The 20683-nt window shown below is 37.0% G+C and overlaps 1 protein-coding gene across 3 annotated transcripts in view; it reads left to right on the top strand.

Annotated features, from left to right (window-relative positions):
- The first annotated feature begins 587 nt into the window (after positions 1-587).
- The window catches only part of pemt (phosphatidylethanolamine N-methyltransferase), an 82733-nt gene continuing 62637 nt past the window's right edge, over positions 588-20683 (top strand). Inside the window, exons 1-2 of one of the 3 annotated variants that reach the window (XM_082543692.1) lie at positions 588-1092; positions 2869-2976. In XM_082543692.1, the coding sequence (XP_082399818.1) occupies positions 985-1092; positions 2869-2976 (216 nt within the window). In that variant the 5' untranslated portion in view covers positions 588-984. Of the gene's footprint in view, positions 1093-1115; positions 1219-2868; positions 2977-20683 lie in introns of those variants that run through there. The other 2 variants (XM_082543691.1, XM_082543693.1) reach the window with 2 other exon arrangements.

The following is a 20683-nucleotide window of genomic DNA, read 5'->3' as shown; positions in this document are numbered from 1 at the left end:
TCATGGGAAGACAATACAACAAGGAAGTATGTAAAATGTAAGGGGACAAAAAGCAGAGAATAGGATGATAAAAGCAAGGTGGAAGGATGAGTAAGAAGAAAGCAGAAAGGAAAGAAGAAGAGCTGTAGGAACTTTTTTTAAAAAGATTAGAAAATGACGAGGTTAAAAGGAATCAGGGGTGGAAGTAGGTCGGGAGGAAGAGGTCAATGAAAAGACAGTGAGTCAGGAAAAGAGAACTGTAAATACACAAAGGAGTTGGAAACAGTGGAAGAGGAAAAAATGATAGAAGGAGAGAAGATGCTTACAGAAATGAGGCAAAAGCAGAACGAAACTCAGTGCAAGAAAGGACATAAAAGTTAAAGAAGAAAAAGACAACAAGAGAAGTGAGGGAAGAAACGAAAGAGGAATTATTAACTTCAGCCAACTGGGAAACAAAGCTGAATAGGTCTGCTTCAGTTGTTATTACCCTTTAATTTAGACTTCTAAAAAAAGGAAAAAACACTTACGAAAAAATCTGTTTCAATCTTCATCTTGCATTTAAACTGATATGTTTTACAACTGAACGGTTTATAGAGGTTATAGCTGGGAGGGAGTCCTACAGGTTATTTTTTTCAAGCCAGCAGATGTCACTCTAGAGCGACAGGCGATCCTTTTTACTACAGAAGAGGAAAAAAAAGGACATAAAAAAATCAAATATTAAATGTTCAGGTGTATTTTACAGAACATATTCAAATAAATATTAAAACATTATTTTGTTATTATTTTCTTCATCTGCAAAATTAAAATAAAATAAAATAAATAAATTGAACCGCATTTCCCACAATGCACTGCAAGGTTGGAGGTTATCTGGACATGTGTAGATACCCACAACTGCCGCCTCTTTTTAGTGATAAATTAGAACTTTGCTCTGTTTATTGTGCAACACTTATCTTCCGCGCCGGTGTGTGAGTGCTGCGTGTCCGTTAGCGTCCACTCTGCGTGTATATGAGTGACAGCAACGCAGACGCTGAGCGGAACGACAGTCCTGCTACAGACAACCACCCCGCGCTGCTCGACTGCTGCGGAGGGCTCAACAACGTCGATTATTCCAAGGTAAAAGTGAAGCCGTGTCACAGGAAGTTGTTCCGCGTAACGTAGCTCCGCTTCCCTGAGAAGCTACATTTGTCTCTTGACAGACCGACTGAACTATTGAGCGCTGACCGCCGGAAAACACAGTCGGTACAGTTGGTAATTTCAAAATAAATGCACGACTTTCTTCATTCGGAGAACACGTGTTTACTATGACCAGTACAATGCAGTTTCAGCATAAAACACAGACGTAACAATTCTTGTCTGTTTAATTGAGCCATAACATGTATATTTTGTGACATGCAGGGTATTGTTATGCTCTTATTTTGATTAAAACAGAAGAGGTTATGTAACCGGCGCAGGTTGAAAAATGGAGCAGGGAAAGTGCCATGTTTGCTAGCTATTAAATTGTGCATTTCAAAGATAAGTTCATTATTACTGAAGTAATAATACAAATACCAAGCAGAACATTTTAACATTACATTTTCCATATCCATAAACGAAATGTCTTAGTAAATTAAAAAAATGATTAAAGGTTAGGTGTTATTTATTTATATATTATATTTATCTAACTCAGCCCATCATATTTTTATTTACATTTTTAAATGTAATTTTTTTTTTAATTTATTTTCATATTTTAATTTGTGTATGTATCTGTTGATGGCTGGCAACTTTGTGCAGACGTTTAGCTTCATTTCCACACATGACAAATATAAATATATGTAAAGACGAAAAATGCAAAAATGTAATTGTGTAAGCTGTTAGCCTACGGAATCTTGTGAGCATGTAATATCTTATCTGCTGCATATATCTCAACAAAGTAATGCTAACCTGTTCAATTTCCCTTTTCACTTTTCTTATCCTTCCAGATAAAAGATTAGCTGTGATTAGCCTTTTTAATTAAAACACACGGTAGTGTGAAGTGTTTTTGCCACCCTTTTGTCCTGCTCCATTAAATCTTGGCAGATATTTACTTACCATTTGCCAGTTTTATTCAGTTTTACCCCTGTAATGTAAGAACCCCTCTTCAAGAGAGGGGTTTGCAAACCCCTCCAAGCTCTTGTAATCCAGACCATTCCTTTAGCAAAGCCTTCAGGCTGAAAAGAAGTAAATTTTATGTAGTCACGATGCTGTCATGAAGTCTGCAGATCTTTCCTGTTGACTAACTGCAAAATGGCTCACAGTACTTTTGGCTATAATTCCCTTTTGGTGCTGACACTGTGAAGAACACAGAAGACACCCAAAGTAAACAGAGGGCATTAGCCTAAGGACGGATTTTATTGCTTTCCATCACTGGCGCCAATGGATATAAAGTGGAAAACCACACAGAGGAGCCTACTGTTTTTGAAAGAAATCTTATCGCTGTTGCTGCACTTCATAAAAATTAATTAATTAAGTAATCTTTACACCCTTCAGCGTGTTTCACTGTGTGATCTGTGATTATTTTGCTCCTGCTTATTCAATATCAAAGCGCTGTACGAAAGCTTTTGATATAGCATGACTACGCGGTAACTGGCCAGTTCAAACCATAAGTCAAGGACACTTTGGTCAGATTAGGGAAGATGGTTGTATAATGTGTAATAGACTGTATATGAAAGATGAGCTGAAAATTGTTTTGTAGACTTTGCTTGGAATTGGCCTGTAGAGCCAGGGCCTTGTCATCTAATGCTAGTTCTGGCTAGTTAGCTTGGTTAACAAGGTGCATCTGCTATTTATTGTCATGTTATATGGAATGGATGTGACCTTAATTGACAAGTCAATTTTTTGTTTCTCTTATTTTCCCGTGGTTATTTCTTTCAGATGGACTTGACGCTGTTGGAAGCCTTCCTAAAACACATTCATGTTTACGACTCCCGCTTGTGTATTGCTGTGATTGCCATCCTTTTTAACCCTTTATTTTGGAATGTGGTAAGTGCTGCTCTAGATTGTATTAGAGCTTTTTTTTTTAGCTACTAAAAAAGAGTGTATATTAGTTTTAATGTGTGTACTTCTCATCCTGTGCAATCAAAACCTTATTCTTCCATTGCCAAAAAGAGCAATTGTTTTCCAATAAATTTTTGTTAGACTTTTCGATTTGAAACCTGTGACGGTTACCTTCAAACAGCAAAAGTCAATACTTAAAAAAAATAAAATAAAAATCGAACCAAACAGTTGGATTGGAGGCCTGTTATTGCAAATAGGATTTGTAGCTTCCAAGATGGCTTCAGTGTTAATTCTGCGTTTTTTAGCATAACAAATGTAGGTCATCAGCATACGAGTTATCAGGTTGAGATCTGAACTTTAACAGGGTCATTAACACTGCCTCAAACCATGACACAGCCTCCATTGTTTTACAGATGCCTTTAGACACTCACTGTTGTCTCTCTTTTTTGTCTTCTTCCAAGTCAAAAGAAGCCACAGATTTTGTTTTGTAATTTGGCGTACTTCAGCCTTTTCTCCATGTTTCCCTTTCTTAAAAATGGTTCCTTAACAGCCACTCTGATGACCATTTCTGATGAGCCTTTAGTGAACAGTAGGTGGAGGGGCAGATGCAGCCCTCAGGTCTTGTGTCATATCTTTGCTGTTTATTTTCCTATTTGTTAATGATAGGACTTTTATGTATTATTAATCTGCTGTAAATGGTTTTCTTTTGCCCTCCCTGTTCTTCCTTTGCCCTCCACATGTCCACTTTCTTCACGTTTTTAAGGACTAACTGCACAGCATGCTGAGATATGTCATGTTTTTGGCTAATAGCAGTATGGGAGTCAACGTGTTGGAGATTAGTAACTAAGGAAGAGTCTGCATTCATATTTTTAGTCCTTTACATCATCAGAGGGTAAAGACTCATTACATAAACTTTTACGTGACGCTCCACAGATGCTCCAGGTATCAAGTGCAGGCATAAGTGCGCACGTCTTTCCCACTGATGGTAGTTATTGAGACAATTAAGTCAACACTGTGGTCTAATTATATCTGCAAGTCTACATAATACTGTAAATACAACATTATGTTACATAAAGCCAACTCAACATATTAATATCTAAAGTACGTAAGCATTAGTTAGATTAAAAAACATGCATATATATCTATACATCTTTAATTAAAACTTCACAAGAGGTCAAACAGATATATTGCATTTTCATATGTCTCATTGGCTCCAGCAGCCTTCATTTACTCTATGATGCTGCTGCTTAACTTTCATAATAACAATAATAATAATAAATTACTCTGCAGTGGAATTATTCTCTGAAATTGGCCTAATTTAACTAGAGTTTCACTGCTCCAACTGGTTCATGTGTCGGGTTTCGAAATTCATTTAATTAACCTTTTAATGATGACTCACTTGGCCATTTAATCTATCCACCATAACACCTGCACAGCCCAGCAAGAAGCCCCAGCATGTTTGTCTTATGGAAGGAGAAGCCAATTATCTGCATTTAAGTAAATGTCACTGAGGTACTCATTTCAAATCATCCTGTTCAGCGTTATGATGCAATAGAAGCTTTAAGTGGCTATAATGTGAGACAAACAGCGTTAGGATTTGCTCATATAGAAAGGTTATCAAACTTTTCACTTTTTTATTATCTCCTCTGTTTGAGCTACAGCGCGGTAATTGTCAAAGTTGTGACTACTCTGGATGGAGGTTTAATTAGATTTTATTGGAATATTATCTTGTTAAAGAGTGACTCAACACATTTGGGATGGATGGTGTTATTCTCTACCCCAACATCAGGCTAAAGGAACTGCCAGTGGGATTTTAAGAAGAAATGACAATCCCTTTGTTGTCACCTAAAGAATAAGGAAGATGATTGTACAGACTGATTTGATAGAAGGTAGTGGAAAAGTAAATGTTACACTCCCAGTTCACTTTTTCTTTTTGTGAATTAATATAATAGATGAGTTATGGAGGTATTTTGCAGCTAATAATGCTAGAGGATGTTTGGATTAGATAAGTTTCCTCTTGCTAACTGATCCAATAGATGCATTTCCAAGAAATATTTGACTGTTAAATTGATTGACAATTTTACAGGTTTTTTTTCTTGTTTTGTTTTTGTTACCAACTAGCTGCTAACTTTGAATTTAATTTAGCTGTTAGGAAAAAGTTTGCTACAATGAGAACAGCATGAATAATAATTAAAGAGGTGAAATGTGATGTAACACCAGTTTGAGAATTTCTACTTTGAAGGTAGTTTATTGTATTTTATCCATTATTATCTATGTGCCAGAAGTGGCCATTTCTAGATGGGATGTTTCTGCTTTGGGTTAGCCGTCTTATGAATGTATAAAGACACAAATATGTATAATGATACAGTGAAGTAATATTATACATATAAACATGCCAGAATTTATTTTTTGTGTTGTTTTGGTAGCTGCCATTTTTTTTTTAAAGTGTATTTGCATCTACACGTTTAATTCAGTTTCTGACAAGTTTTATTAAAGCAGGCTACCTGATGAAAGCGTCATCCACTAGTGGCAACCTAAGGCTGGTTAACAAAGGCACCAGTGCATCAGCATTGCACCCTAACCCTTGATAAGGAGCGTGGCCACTTTGACTGACATAGCCTAGACAGCATCTATTACTTCAAATTATCAAGCTAGACCTCAATGTTTAGTTTTTGTGCCGTTGGTGCCTTTGGGGGCATTTTAAATAGATTCTCTGACAACATAATGGCCTTCTGTGTTGTAAACACCAGCACTACATACAGTCCAATAAGTTTAACCAACCTTTAAAGTTGCAATCTGGCACGTGTGATATTATTTATATGCTATTAGCATATAATATTTTTAGACTACTTAATTTATTTTAACACAGTCAAAGTAAAAATGTACCCTAGAGATGTTGTAGCCTGAATTATCTCTAAGAAGGATGAGCATTTAATTGGAAAGCTTCCAACACTCTCATACTTCAAAGTTGCCAGTCTACTTTATTATTAGTGAGCAAGGACATGAAGCTACTTTTGCTTTAACAGCTGCAGTGTGAGGTACACGGTGCCCTGTTAGTTGTTTAACACAACAGGAGATGGTTGAATTGACAGGAGAGTCTGTAAAAGCAAAAGTGTCTGAGCTGAAGATGTTTTGCAGTTTGGAACGACCCAGTAATTATCCTGTGGTCTGTCTACTGTCTGCAGATTTTTTTAGGTGACAGAATTTACAGTAGGTCACAGTCACACTGCATTGTGACAAAAGAAATACTTATAAGAACGCAAATTGTTTCCTGCTGCACATTCAGAGGGAGCCTAAATGTCCGGGTAAGACTAAAGGCAACTGAAGAACAGTTTGGAAGACATTCCCAGCCCTCTTTTGGCTTTGGGACCAAATTCTTTAGATGTGATCTCCTAAGAAGACATTTCTATTCTGTTTGAGTATGTCAGGAAAATAAGGACAGTCCTTCTTTCTGCACACTTACATTTTATTACCAAACTGACTGACAAAAATGCTGATGGTTATTTAAAATTTCATTTTTTATGTGTAGGTTTTTTTAATAAGTCTAGTTTGGACCAGACATTTCAAAATACTTCAGAAATCACTGTCTGTGAACACAGTTCATGCAGATAACATGATCTAGAAACCTGCCATCTTCTCTGGGCTGAAGCTCATTTAAGACGGACTGAGGCAAAGTGGAAAACTGTTCTTTGGTCAGATTAATTGAAATTGTCTTTTGGGAAACATGAAAGAGGGGAGCGGCTAGTCCGCTTGTTATCAGCAATTTGTTTACAGACTACATCTCTGATGGCGCATAAATGCTTATAGAATAACCAGATTGCTCATCTAGAAAGGAATCATCAATGCTTAAAGGTATGAAAACCTTTTAGGTGAACCCCAACTATTTACCTGTTTTTCATATTCAAGTGTGAAAATTGTGTAAAGTATTTCCTCCCATTATCTGGTTTTATTTTCACTTCTGAAAAGCACCAAATGCACAAATATCATTCATATCAACCACTTAATTTCACAGGAAAAATTTGCACGGCTAATTTTATTCTTTTTTCTTCACATGTAAATTAACAGATCACTGTGTCTGACAGCAAGTGCTCAAAGTGTGCACCAGTACAGGAAATACAATAGTAGCATTTTACCTCAGACACACAATTAAACGCTGGTCCAACAATGTGGGTGTCCTTCTTTTTCAGCATGTGAAGATATAAACTAATCTGAACTAAGTTATAAATAACTTTATTTAAAAAGTACTGCCATATTTTTAGATTTGTCTTAGGGAAAGGTATCATAAATAGTTAAATGAACTGGGAGAAAATCACCTTTCTATATATAAAGCAACATGTAACTGAAATGTTCTATCAGGAGGTGAGAGACATTCTGTAGAAGTTGTTATAGAGTGCTAAAAAAATCAGTATTTCCTGGTCACACAGCTTTTTATTAGAAAACTCCAGGTACCTATTAAAAGTCTCAGCATAGAGGTATAAGTCTGCAGTGAGGTACTACTGAATACGTGCACCCACACGTGGTTCGACCTGTAAAAAAGCAATCGCAGCTTGGCAGGTACCAGTCAGGAAGCTTTATCCCATTTGCACTCAAACTTTACACAAATAAAGAAAAGCTGTTTTTTATCACCATATGAGGCCACGCTATGCTAGTGTTTCCAAATCGTGTTTCTTATGCAACCAAATATCCCTGAACTGTTCCAACGTTTATACTGAATCGGATGATGTAACTAAAATGAGATGAAGCACAGAGCAGCTGCCCTGTTACAACGTGAAGTCGAGGCGCGCTTCAGTTAATCTTCAAATTAAACATCGTAATGGTGTTTAAAATGCAAGGTTGGTTAACTGCTCTACATCAGGAGGAAAAACACAAACATATCAGGATGTCCAACCTTCTACCTTTGGTCAAACACAAATCGGAGGCTGTTGCTAACACATGCTCAACAAACATGATAAAAACAGACTTGATTTTTGCAGAAACCAGCAAATAATACTAGAGTTGCCATCTTCTAATGGCTACTATTGATAAAACTTCATATTGGAATGTAGAAGTTGTCCCACGCATGTCAGAGAGAAACCCCCCTACCGTATGTCAAACCAGTGATTTATAACCATGATAAATATCATAAAACTATGATATTTTACAACTCTGTAACAATCAATAATCATGATCAAAAAAAATGATCATCAATCTAAACCAAACCGTGAAGATAGCTGTAGAAACTGACTGTTATAACTCTCAACATTTGAACCAAAAATGTCACATTTGTATTCATCAGTCTATTAGACCCGTTGCCACTGATTGGGTGTAATTTGACATACTTCAGCCTTTTCTCCCAAGTACCTTTGCTGTAACAACCTTTCCCCTGAACCGTCTCTGCTGATGCTTCAGCGAACAGTAGATGGATTTTTTTCTTTCTCATTTCCTAAGACATGACTTTCAGATACTGTTCACCTGATACTTTTTCTTTTTATGCCTCCACTTGTCCAGTTTTCTCACATTTTTAAAATCACACTGCATACCATGCTGACATACGCCAAGTTTTTGGCTAATTGCTCTATAGCATTAACCTTACTAGCTAAAAAAAAAAATAACAACACTATTTTAGGCTTGTTGAATTGTTATCTCATTATCTTTGGCATTTTTCATAGATTCAGATAGTGTTTTTGTGATAGGCTGTTACTAACAAAGTACCCAAAGATACAATCTAAAATGGGTTGTCAGTTAGGTGCAGGTTTATAACCTTGAATGATTAACCCTTTAGAGCCGGTCGGAGCGGGCACGCTCTGTTTTGCGTAACTATTTTTAAATCCCGGTAGCTCTGCAACCACGTAAGCTAGCGCAATAATTTTTTTTTGCATATGAAACCGGAGGAGTTGTACTTACATCTTATGCCATCAGCTTGTCCTAGGTCACAGTTTCCTTCCACATATAGCTTTGCAAAAACTGCATAAAAAGCACTTGCAGCAACAAAAACACAATATTCCAGAAACACGCTTCGCCGATCCGATCAGCTGTTCATAACACTTCCTACGTCCATCAGCGTGAACTGTCGCATGTCCACCATGAGCTGCCCGAAACCGGAAGTGACGTCATTTTGCGGAAATGTAGTTTTTTACGATCGGGGCCTTATGAGCCCATACTTGTGTTTTTAAAAGTTATGTTTGAGTTTATGACTTTCTGTGTCGTTTCTGGGATGCTTAGGACTCATATTGCACTGCTGGAAATAGTTTATTTTGATGCATATGCTGTTATTTTGCAAATTTGCATTATAATATTTATTTTTGTTTTTCCTGCAGTATATGAAAATTGGTGTATTTCAAAAATAAAACTATGAAGACACTCAAAATAAATTTCCTGTGGTGGGAAACTAGTTTGTGCAACTTTTTTGTATTTACAGTTTTGAGGGATAAGCCTCTTAAATTTCTCTAACTCGAAATATATGTTAAAAAAAACAAAAACGATTTTCAATTTTTTTTGTAGTTTATTGCACTTTTTTGCAATTTATGTAATTACTATGCACCTAATGCAGATATATTATTAAAATTTGGGCTATAATGGTTGTATTGATGTATAGCAACTTGAAATACTCCCAAAAATGGCACCACAGCATGTAAAAATGTAATATAAGCTCTGGCGGACTTGGTTCTGTGGTAGGTCTTAAAGGGTTAATAAGTCAGTGTTAAGTGGCTTGAAAAACTAGAGGATGTCTTTGAAAATGGTCAAGTACAAGAGCTGTACTAAAAATGAATGAAAAAGCAACCAGTATCCAAAGAAAACCTATAAAAGACCCCCGGAAAGCCTGGAGGATTGCTGTTCAAAGCCACTTTTAAAAATTACAAAAATTTTCTGGATCCTTGGAAGCAAAATGCGAACAGATTACTTTTTCACAGTACTATATTATTGTACTGAATGCTAAAACGAAGTACCACATATCTCTTTTCATGGTAAAGGTTGCTATCCTTGCTGTAAACCATAATCAGTAAGTCTGCGACTGCAGGAATGACAGTGTAAAGTTTCACCTGAACAAGTGCGTGTGTCAGAGTGCTGTGAGTAATTCTACCAGGATGACTCATACTTGAGGTGAAATCACAAAAGAAGGGGTGCAAATGAAAGGAGAAAAAAAATACTGGTAAAGCAGCAAAAACAATCCTCCTACTTCTTAAAGTAATTCTTCATAATGTCTATTATATAACCTGTAAAGTAATAGAGCATTAAATCCATAAAAAGGATCATGACGCTCACGTGATAGTTGAACTTGAAATACTCTGCCGATCACAACCGATTCCTCCCTCGAGAATGCTGCAGCCACGGTCAGACATCATCTTTTTAAGACATTTAATGTTTTGATTGAAGAAACCCAATCAAAACAGAGTTTTTCCAGAGCTGAAATTGCTGTAATGAATGTTGCTTCAGCAACCACTTTGAAGCATTGAAATATTCAGGATCATGCCCAAATGTTAACAATTTTATCTGTCTCTAAAACAGACCCCGCTGCAGCCATGTTTTCTCTTTCTTTAGTCCCGTGTGTTTAATTCATGACACATCCAGTGCCAGGAAATTGACTTAAAGAAAGAACTCAGGAGGGCAGTGTGCCAGAGTGAGGCTGTGACACATTGACCTTGTTATGAAAGGAGGATAATCCTGAGCTTTAGGCCCCAGAAATCAGCCTGTGGTTGCACCGATTCTGGGCATGGTACACTTTGTGTGTAGGGAATGAATCTCTGCAGGCATTACTGACCTCAGCAACACCTGCACAGTGTGGGCTTTGAGCCTGTGTGTGTATGTAGGTAGTCTATATACTGACTCAGGTACCCTGTCTGAGAGCCGGAAGACGGCAATATATCTCTGCCAGTCCAGATATTGCACCTGCAGTTTGTATAGAAAACTTGAATATGCTCTTAACTGCAGTGCAACACTGACTGTGATGATTGCTAATTAGCATTACATTGGAATTTTTTAATTACTCATGATTTTTACATGTGAATCATCTCTTATAATCAAGTTGTATTGATTGCATAGACATGCATGGTGTAATTTCTGAAAGCCTTGGATGTAGTGTTAAATGATGGGTGTGCTTTTTAGGAGCTAGAATGGGCTTAATTGTCCTGTGTGTAAGCTTTATAATCTGTGACATTTTTACAGTCATACCACTTCAATCAAAAGTGTTAATTTTGTTGACCAATAATTTTCATCATAGTTTTTTTTTTTTTTTGATGAAAACAAGATGAAAACAAAATAAAACCTAATGCACGAGGAGTATGATGAAATGTATTGACACTTTCATCAATCTCTTTGTGCAGTAAAGCCAGACTACTATAATCTGATGATGATTAGCCGACTAAAACTGAAAGAATTCAGATTCTTGAATTATAACTGAAACTAAATGACATTTCAGTCAAAAGACTATGAATAAAACTAAATCAAAATTAACTTTCAAAATTACACTGGTTTGAAGAAATTTGTACAAAAAATAGTAATTGTTTTGTGTTGGGTAGCACCACTTAAAGTACTAGATTTTTACTTTTTTTTTTTAAGAGAGATCCAGATCAGATGATTTGTTTTTGTTCTCTTACATCTCTCAGTAGATTCGTCATCAACCACCATTCCACATAGTGTTATATCTCTGCTTTTCTGCTCTACTCTTACTTTTTGCTCTCTCATCCACACTGCCCCATCTGCATAACCACTAAGGCATTGATGACGGAAAGACTCAAGTAATTCATATTAGCCTGTCATTCCTGTACCTCAAAGTTTTTAGTTGAAACTAGAGATGGCACGATACCACTTTTTTATGTCCAATACTGATATCATAAATTTGGATATCGGCCGATACCGATATGAATCCGATATAGTGTTTTTTTAATCAATAAAACTGTTTTTTAATATCTTGCTGCATTTTGTATAAGTTCATACTCAAATTCAAGCAAAAAAAAAAAACCCACTAAAGCTATTCTGTTATACCTGTATGCAAAAAATACACTACACCCAAAATATTTCATAGTTCAGCAATACTGATCAATCTAATAAACTTAAACCTACTCTATCCTCCCTATTCTGGTATTTTAAAGAGTAAGCAACCTAACTAATAGGGTTGCAAACTCCCAGCAAAAAAAAAAAAAAGGGAACCACCCTCCACCTCATGATGTCTTATCGACGTAATCAACTTTAATTTGATGCAGTGTGAAAAAAATGCACAGAAATAAATTATTTTTCAAGAATAATTAAATAGATTCAACATCTTTCTTCAACAGAACTGCAGACTGCACAGATGGTACCTTCCCAAAGGAAAAAGTACTATAGCTTACTAGGGTATATTAGACTTAATAGTTACTATATACAGTAATGGACTTCTATACATTTTACATCAGATTAAAACTTTGGGTGTAAGATTCAGATAATTATTTATTAAAAGCTAGACATTTTAAATGAGAATAAGAAAGAAAAGTATGTCTCTGTGCCTCTTTTCCCTGTTAATGCCCTATCGGCCCCCCTGGCTAAATTTTGCTACATCCGCCCCTGCACAGTTACCAGCCGTCAGCTAGAAAAGGATCCTGGTGTAGAAAGTAATAATAAATTAATTCTAACAACAGCTTATCAAGCTTAAACATGCTGCTGTTGTTCACCCGCTGGTTTCCTCTTTCTGGCGCAAAGTGGGCGATAAACAAACAAGAGAGACGGACTTGCGACGGAAAAGCCGAACAGCTGATCATTAATCAGTTTCATGATTGAAGTAGCAGCAGGAGAGGGAGAGAGAGAGAAGAGGCAGTCGCTCCATATATCGGTTGTTAAGCTTAACGCTGGAATGCTTTACAAACATTCAGAGATGAACTTACACACTTGCTTTACTTCTCTCTGGGATAACTTCCTCGGAGATGAAATGGTAGCGAGGCTCCGAATGCTCAACCAGACAACAGGCCTTGCACGCTACAGCCGCTCTATCACGTGATGCATACTGCTCCGATGTGCTATGAGCGGTTATGAGCAGAGTTAAGCCATGTCACAAGTTTTGTGAGGTGCTTTTTTTTTTTTAATATTTAATGGATCGGATTACATTTTTTTTCCCTCTCCGATATCCCATCCAGTAATTTAGGTCAGTATCGGACCGATACGATACGTAATATCGGATCGGTCCATCTCTAGCTGAAACCTTATACAAACTTTATTATTTCAAAAGAATCGCAGGCAAAGCAGTCAAGTCACGGTTATGCAGTCATGGACAGGTTTGTGTGCCACACTCCTCTTTCTGCTCTCTGCTTACATCCTCTCTTTCTAAAACTAGCACCTAGGTGAAAGAAAAGGGTTGTTGACACGGATATCTTTAAAGCATTATTTTTGTGCCATTTACATTTGCATCTATCATCACTGAAACCCTTGAATGAGTTTCCATGGCAACAGCCATGTACATTATACCATGTGTTTGTGTAGATGACATTTCTGCTCATATTGTAAAACAAATGCTTCATTCGCATTTTGTTTTCATAGAAATCTTTTTTAGGTAGCGTTACATGCATGTTTTCGAGCTATGTATCTAATTCATTGGTAGGAAAGTGGTCAGCTTGTCTTTTCTTGGTTTATCTACCTTGAGCTCACATTCCAGCTAGAATTCACACTTGACTTCAGGCTCTAGGTAAAGAAGGTTTTTATGCAAAGCATGTTCTGATGACCTTAAAAATGTTTGTCTGCAAAACAGTTTGCTTATATTTAGTGGAAAAGGGCCTGACAAAGTCTACTTGAACCTGGACAGGGCTCATATAAATGATGTAACACATTGTCTTTGCTGTAAATGACTGATTGCCAGGAGATAGACTGTAAGATTCTGAAGTTTGAAAAAGGAAATATAGATAATGAGGTAACAGAATAAAAAAGCTCTTATTATTAAATTACATTATACGGACAAAGGTTTTGGTCAACACCTCACAATCTCTACAGTCAGGTATCGGTCCCATTGCCATGAGACTCCCACAAAACTTAAGTACCTACCTTGACCCACCTTCACAACTGTTTGTGACACGTACCGCAAACAGTTGGGAAAGAATGGTTCACTCCAAAAAGCTCAAAATAGTGCAGTACTGTAATAGGATGCCACCATTGCACACCAGTGTGTGAAACCTCTTCCCTCCGAGATAATCCAGGATTAACTCTAAGTTTAATTGTTGCAAATGGAAGCATTTAAGAGCAATTCAGTGATGAAACAGCAGACTATGTAAACTTACCGTGTGGAGTCATCAAGTGCCAAGGTAATGCAGTGTAATGTTCTACAGACTCAATAACTACAGAATTCAAAACAGACCACTGCTGGACTCTGGAGCAGGAGAACTGTGTTCTGTAGAGTGATGAATCCTGCTTCCTTACCTGCCTGACTCCACTGTAACATTTGCTGGAGGACAGGTAATGCTATGGGATTGTTTTACTGGGGTGGCCCCGCAGAGCCAATGAAGATAAAGCTTAGTCCTTCACCATTAGAGAATTCTGTGCTCCCGACATTATGGGAGTAATGACCTGTACCAAATGCAGTGAGTGCTCACACTTAGCATTATTATTATTATTATTATTATTATTATTATTATTATTATTATTATTATTCGTTTATTGTTATTGTCACCACAAGTACCTGCTGTACTGATTCTACCTACCTACCAGTGTTTTAGCTTCTATTTGTGACTGACCTGCTCTATGACTACCACATATTTTTTAGTCCTCCATCTGTCCTTTTGTTCTCACTTTCCATTTCCTTTGGCACTTGAATGATATCAAAAGAGGAGCAGATACACGTGCCCTATTGAGAGACCTTAAAAGAAAGTAAATCCTCTTTTAGTTCTAAGGTTTTATAAATCAGAACATAATAAAATAATTTCTGGTCCATAGCAGAATGAACAATAACACCAAAAGGTCATACCAATGTTCAGACAATTTGCAAAAAACCCAAGAACTACATACAATACAATTTTCTTTATATAGCACATTTAAAAACCAAAGGTATACCAAAGAAGTAATTAAGAGCAATAACAGATACAAATAGATACAAATATAGTGACAGGTGGGAGACATAACTAACCAGTAATACGCCAGGTACAGTAGGCACAAGCCAAAAGGCTTAAGGTTAAATCATTATAAACATTAATCAGAGCAAAAAGATCAATTACAGTACACTTACAAATGCAGGCTCTAGGAAGCAGGGAAGGCTAGGCTAAATAAACAAGTTTTTAATCAAGATTTAAAAGATTGAATTGAATCAGATGTGCAAATAGCTTGAGGCAGACTATTCCACAGTTAGGGTGCAATGAAGGCGAATGTGCGGTCACCTCTGGTCTTAAGCCGAGATCTAGGTCACACCAGGAGCATTTGACCTGCTGATATAAGCGCTCTCCTGGGGGTATAAAAGCTGAGATCAGTAAGATAGATGAGCGCGGTATTATTTATGATTAGGGATGGGTATCGTTTAGGTTTTATCCGATACTGGTGCCAAACCGGTACTTTTGAAACGGTGCTTAAAGAATGGAGAACACAAAATTGGTCCAAAAACCTCTCATGTTCAGCTGTTTTTTTGTAAAAAGATAACAAGCTTAGCCTTTTCTGCAGCTATAGGGGATTTATGGCATCACTCTTGGCTGGAAGCAGTGCTTAAACAATGGAAAAAACACAAACTTTGTCCAAAAACCTCTCATGTTCAGCTGTTTAACTGCAAACAAGAAGACAGCCGCATGTAGCTATGATGATATTTGCTAGTTCACCTTACATGCATTAATTTAATAACGTGGTTAGCCTACTCAACGTAAATTACATACGAACAACATTAAGCTACTCACGCAGAGAAGAACGGCTGCTGCTGCATCATCATCCTCATCATTTCTGCTACACTGGCAGGGCTACGGGCCAGGACTCTACTCTTCGTGTTTTTGGGGATGTTGCTAACTCTGGGTTTGATAACAGGCAACACACCCGCAGTAGATATGCTCGGTGTGAGGTCTCGCAGCAAGCTATCAAATACGGCACATTTCTCGGCTTTTAAAAAAAACGCTATGCGTCGCCAGGTGTTTCATCGGATTTGAGGTGTTACCTCCTTTGACAGTATCACAGTATCAGCTTAAAGCACTTGTTGCAGGCTGCTGAGTTTGCATATTTTGCTGTGAAGTACAGCCAGACTTTTGACCGCTTCGCCTTGGTCATTTTTAATCTGTAGCTCTGCTCTAAAAGAACGTACGTACCTGGCCCCGCCTACTATCCTCGGAAACGTAAAATGATTGGCTAGAATCTAAAGTGTATGACATCTCAGGAAAAAAAAGCACTGAAATAAAGCACCGAAATGTGCGCTGCTTTTCGGTCTGGTTACTACCGTTTATGTCAGAACCGATACCGTTACCCATCCCTATTTATGATTTTAAAAGTGAGCAATACGATTTTAAAATCAATGCGATATTTAATGGGGAGCCAGTGCAGGTCGGAAAGAACTTGAGTAATAGACTCAAACCTACCACTCCCAGTTAAGAGATGCGCAGCAGCATTTTGAACTAGCTGCAGTTAGTTAGTTAGAATTACAGTAATCAAATCTGGATGTAACAAAGGCATGGATATGTTTTTTTAAGATCCATAAGTGGTATATAGGGCTTGGCCTTAGAGATTAGACATAATTGATAGAATCTAGATTTAACTACATATCAGACTCTACAAGCTTCAGTCAATGTGTTAAATGCTGAAGTTTGTGACAGTACAATTAGGAAAAGACTGAGTAGGTATGGCATGTTGGAAGAGTTTCTGGGCGAATGTCTCTTCTCTCAAAAAGAACATGGCATGTCAACACAAACGCCTCATACCAACTGTAAAGCATGGTGGTGGAGGGGTGATAATTTGGGCTTCGAGTCAACCATTAACTCCTCTGTACACCAGAGAGTCAAATGTGAGGCCATCTGGATGATGGCTAAAGCCTGGCTGACATAACTGAAACCTTCAGACATCCACCTGGTTGAATTTTGTGTCATGACCTTAGGAGAGCTGTGTATAAACAAATGGGCTATAATTTCTATGCAACAATGTGAGAGACTGGTAAGTGATTAACAATTAATCACTTATCAGGCATTAATAATTATATCTCCATTAGTACCCTTTACATTATTGTTGCTAATTTTTCTACGATAAAATGAAATGAACACGTCCGGTACAACTCACCATTTAGTTCAATGAAACAAGGACAAAGAAAAAGGAATACCCCCCTGTTTGTAATCAATCACCTGACTGCACTGAGTGTTATCAGCGTGAATATGGATATTTTCTTTTTCAGAATCAGAATACTTTATTAATCCTTAAAGAAGTTATGTGGGTTACAGTTGCTCCAAGACAGTAACAGTAACAGACTAAACTAATTAAATAATACAATATGTTAGAGTTTACAAATGTAAGAAATAGCACTAATATATAAAAATCACGCAATCATAAATCTCAAGAATATTACAGACTTCACATGAGTGGGCATTTATCTGAGAGAAAAATTTAGATTACAAATGACATTTGAGACTGACCAAGAATCTGAATCTGAAAGCTGAGATTTGAAGTAATGTGGATGTAGTAGCAAAATCCTGGGACGAATACATCAAGTATAGTACATACAGTTTTGTTTATTTCAAAGCCAGTCACTGAAAGTGATCCTAAGATAGAAGCTATTACATGGTGTTTCAGCCTCCAGTTTTGACTGCCCCACTCTGTGGCTGCCACTTATTTTTCTGTATTAAGCTACATCTTTGAGCCTTTCCCTCTTTAGTCCTCCTGCACCTGACCTTTTCTTCTTCGTTTCTAAGGTCCTTGAATATTATCAGCAGAGAAACGGATACAGACATGTACGTGTGTTTTAGGAGTTCATACCCATACGTCAGTGCACTGAACTGTGACAAGAGTCTGCTAGGACATGAAGTCCAAAGTGGGACCAAGAGAGTTGCTGTTGTGCGGATTTTGAGAGGTTCTTGCTATTTTATTAACAGTCAAGTTGAGGAGGCCGAAACAAACCTCAGACATTTCCCAGATAAACTCACGCTCACCAACAAAAGTAACAGCATTCATATCAGCTTGTTTAAAGATGACATTGGTAGGATTGACATTTTGTTTAGCTAATCTCAAACTCTTTGCTATCTTTAGTAACTATATACTATCACTAGTATAAAACCCTGAACTGATACCATATCAGTTTTGTCCCGTCATTAGTTATGTCAAAGCCAGTGCACAATTGTTCCATTCTGAAAGGACACCATACTAGTTATAGTAGTAATAAATTCAAAATAGGTTTTAAATATGGGTACTAAGCATTAGTATGGTGTAATATGGTAAAAATATGTTACAAGTAATGTTTTTTTAAGGTAATTGAAATGGAATGGTAGTTCTTGAACAACAGTTCAAATGTAATTTATGACTCTTTATGGCAGGACTGTACACCCCATCACAATAAATGGGGAAATCTAAAACTTATTTGGCCACCTATGGCACTATTTAGCAGATTATTGGATAAGAAATCAGTAAATATAATAAAGTTATAAAGTAAATAACTTTTGGTTTAGTTTTAGTAAATGTTGATTTTGATGAATAAATATGTATTGTTTTGTATTTTAAAAAAGTAATGGCACAAACATATCGAGTACAGTTCTCCCCTCAAAAATAGAGGTTGGTCTTAGTGGAAAAAATAATTATGCCACTAGCACATGCATTATTAATCCCACCGTATGTGAAGATAAAACTGCTAGAGCAAACAGCATATTAATAGTCATGTGAGCTTCTCTCTACATATTAAGATGACCCAGTGACCTACATTTGAGGAAACAAAGGGCTTATCAGCTAATGCTGTCAGCAGAGGTCGGGGGGGAAACAAAAATGATGACAACTAGAGACTCTCTCGAGTTTAGGACCACACCCTTTTCAGCAATATTCTGTGAATTCGCTTAGACCAACTTGGGTTTGGTACTCTCTGATATTATAGCAATGACTTAGTAGAGTGTTACTGCTAAAAGAGATGGCTGGATCCATGAGCGTAACCAGAGATTTGACAATCATCATCTTTGTCTTCTAGTCAGAAAGTTCACATGGGCATTTTGACCTCAAGTGACTGAAGTCAATAACAGCAGATGCATTTGTTTCAGCGATGCAAGAGATACTCGTGTATTTATCGCTAGAGTGAAGAACTGAAGTTACAGTTCATTGCTTTTACGATTTTATTCACTAGACTTTTTTTTTTACTTGCAATCAATTACACTGATTGCAAGGTTGACGTGACCTCAGATGTACCTACACAGCGTAGGCTAATGTCTGCATGTTTTGGTGAGTCACACCAGTGGGCACAATGGAAACAGTTTCGAGATTGTTGATGTTTTCTTCTGGTTGTCACATTAAAAGTCTGATACGCTGTTTGATTTGCTATAGTTAAAAGAAACTGATGCTGGCATTTCAAATAGGCCTAAAAAATCAGCCCCAAGCATCATAGTTTTTGAACAAAGTCTTTAAGATATAGTCATGTTTTGTTTTCACAGAAATTTGACAACTTTCTTTTTCAAATAAGTACAAACTTGCTGGAATTAAGAGGGGTGGGGGGGGGACAAACAAACAGAAAAAGCATGGCACAGTGTCTGAGTTTGCAAAGTTGCATTTAAACAAATTACACAAATTCTGGAATTTGATGTCCACTGGACAGCAAGTCCAAAGTGGAGATGTTTGGCCATAATGCATAGTGCCATGTTTGGCAAAAAACAATCACAGCATATCAGCATAAACATCTCATACCAACTGACAGGGCTTGGACAACTTGCAGTTACTTAGTTGACCATGAATTTCTCTGTATACCAAATTATTTCAGAGTAAAATGCACAGTAATCTGTCCAACGGCTAAGGCTTGTCACAAATGGTGTTTGTTAAGTTAATGGTGCTAAATGTGGTTCAACAAGTCACTGAATCACGGGCGTCCATATACTTAGTTTTTTACACAGAAGGACTGGAGCGAAGTTTCCTGCTTAGAGTTAAATTTTTGTCATTATGGGATTTTTCTCCCACAGAAGACCAGGAGTATTTAATCAGTACCATTTGTCTGTCTGTCTGTTTATTAGCAGTTTCCTCGAGCTCGAGGTGAAAATCATTTTAGAGAAAATCGGGTCAAAGTCACACCAAATGTGACAATCAGTTAAAACTTTATATTGTCTGCAAGGTCTTTAAACTTCACAAAAATATACTAGGCCTTTAAGACTACCTAGGTTGGCTAATCCTTTGAAGTTGATCTTCATTGTTAGGGCCCAAGGTAAAAGTTGACCTTAACATAAATTTGAAGGAAACCATATCGGGTAAAATATAATGTAAAAAGGCATGGGCTTAGCTGTATGCCACACTTGTTATTTTTTTAATCCATCATCCTGTGATGTCACATTAAAGACATAACGTTTCCAAAATCACACACTGAATTGAATAGAATAGAATAGAATTCAACTTTATTGTCATTGCACATGCACAGGTACAGGGCAACGAAATGCAATTTGCATCCATCCAGAAGTGCTTTAGTGATATAGATATATTACAATATATATTAGCAATAATATAGATATGTGAGTATATTACAGAAATGGGTCTATTATGGTATGTTATAATGTACACGGTATGAAGTATGTTGTGAATATTCTATAACTATAGGTATGTACAGGCTGTAGTGAGTACAAGCTATGTACAGGCTATGAAC

Source organism: Aulonocara stuartgranti (genome assembly GCF_965226115.1).
Source record: "Aulonocara stuartgranti genome assembly, chromosome: 8".
NCBI lineage: Eukaryota > Metazoa > Chordata > Actinopteri > Cichliformes > Cichlidae > Aulonocara > Aulonocara stuartgranti.
This window is presented reverse-complemented; position numbering and strand designations above follow the sequence as displayed.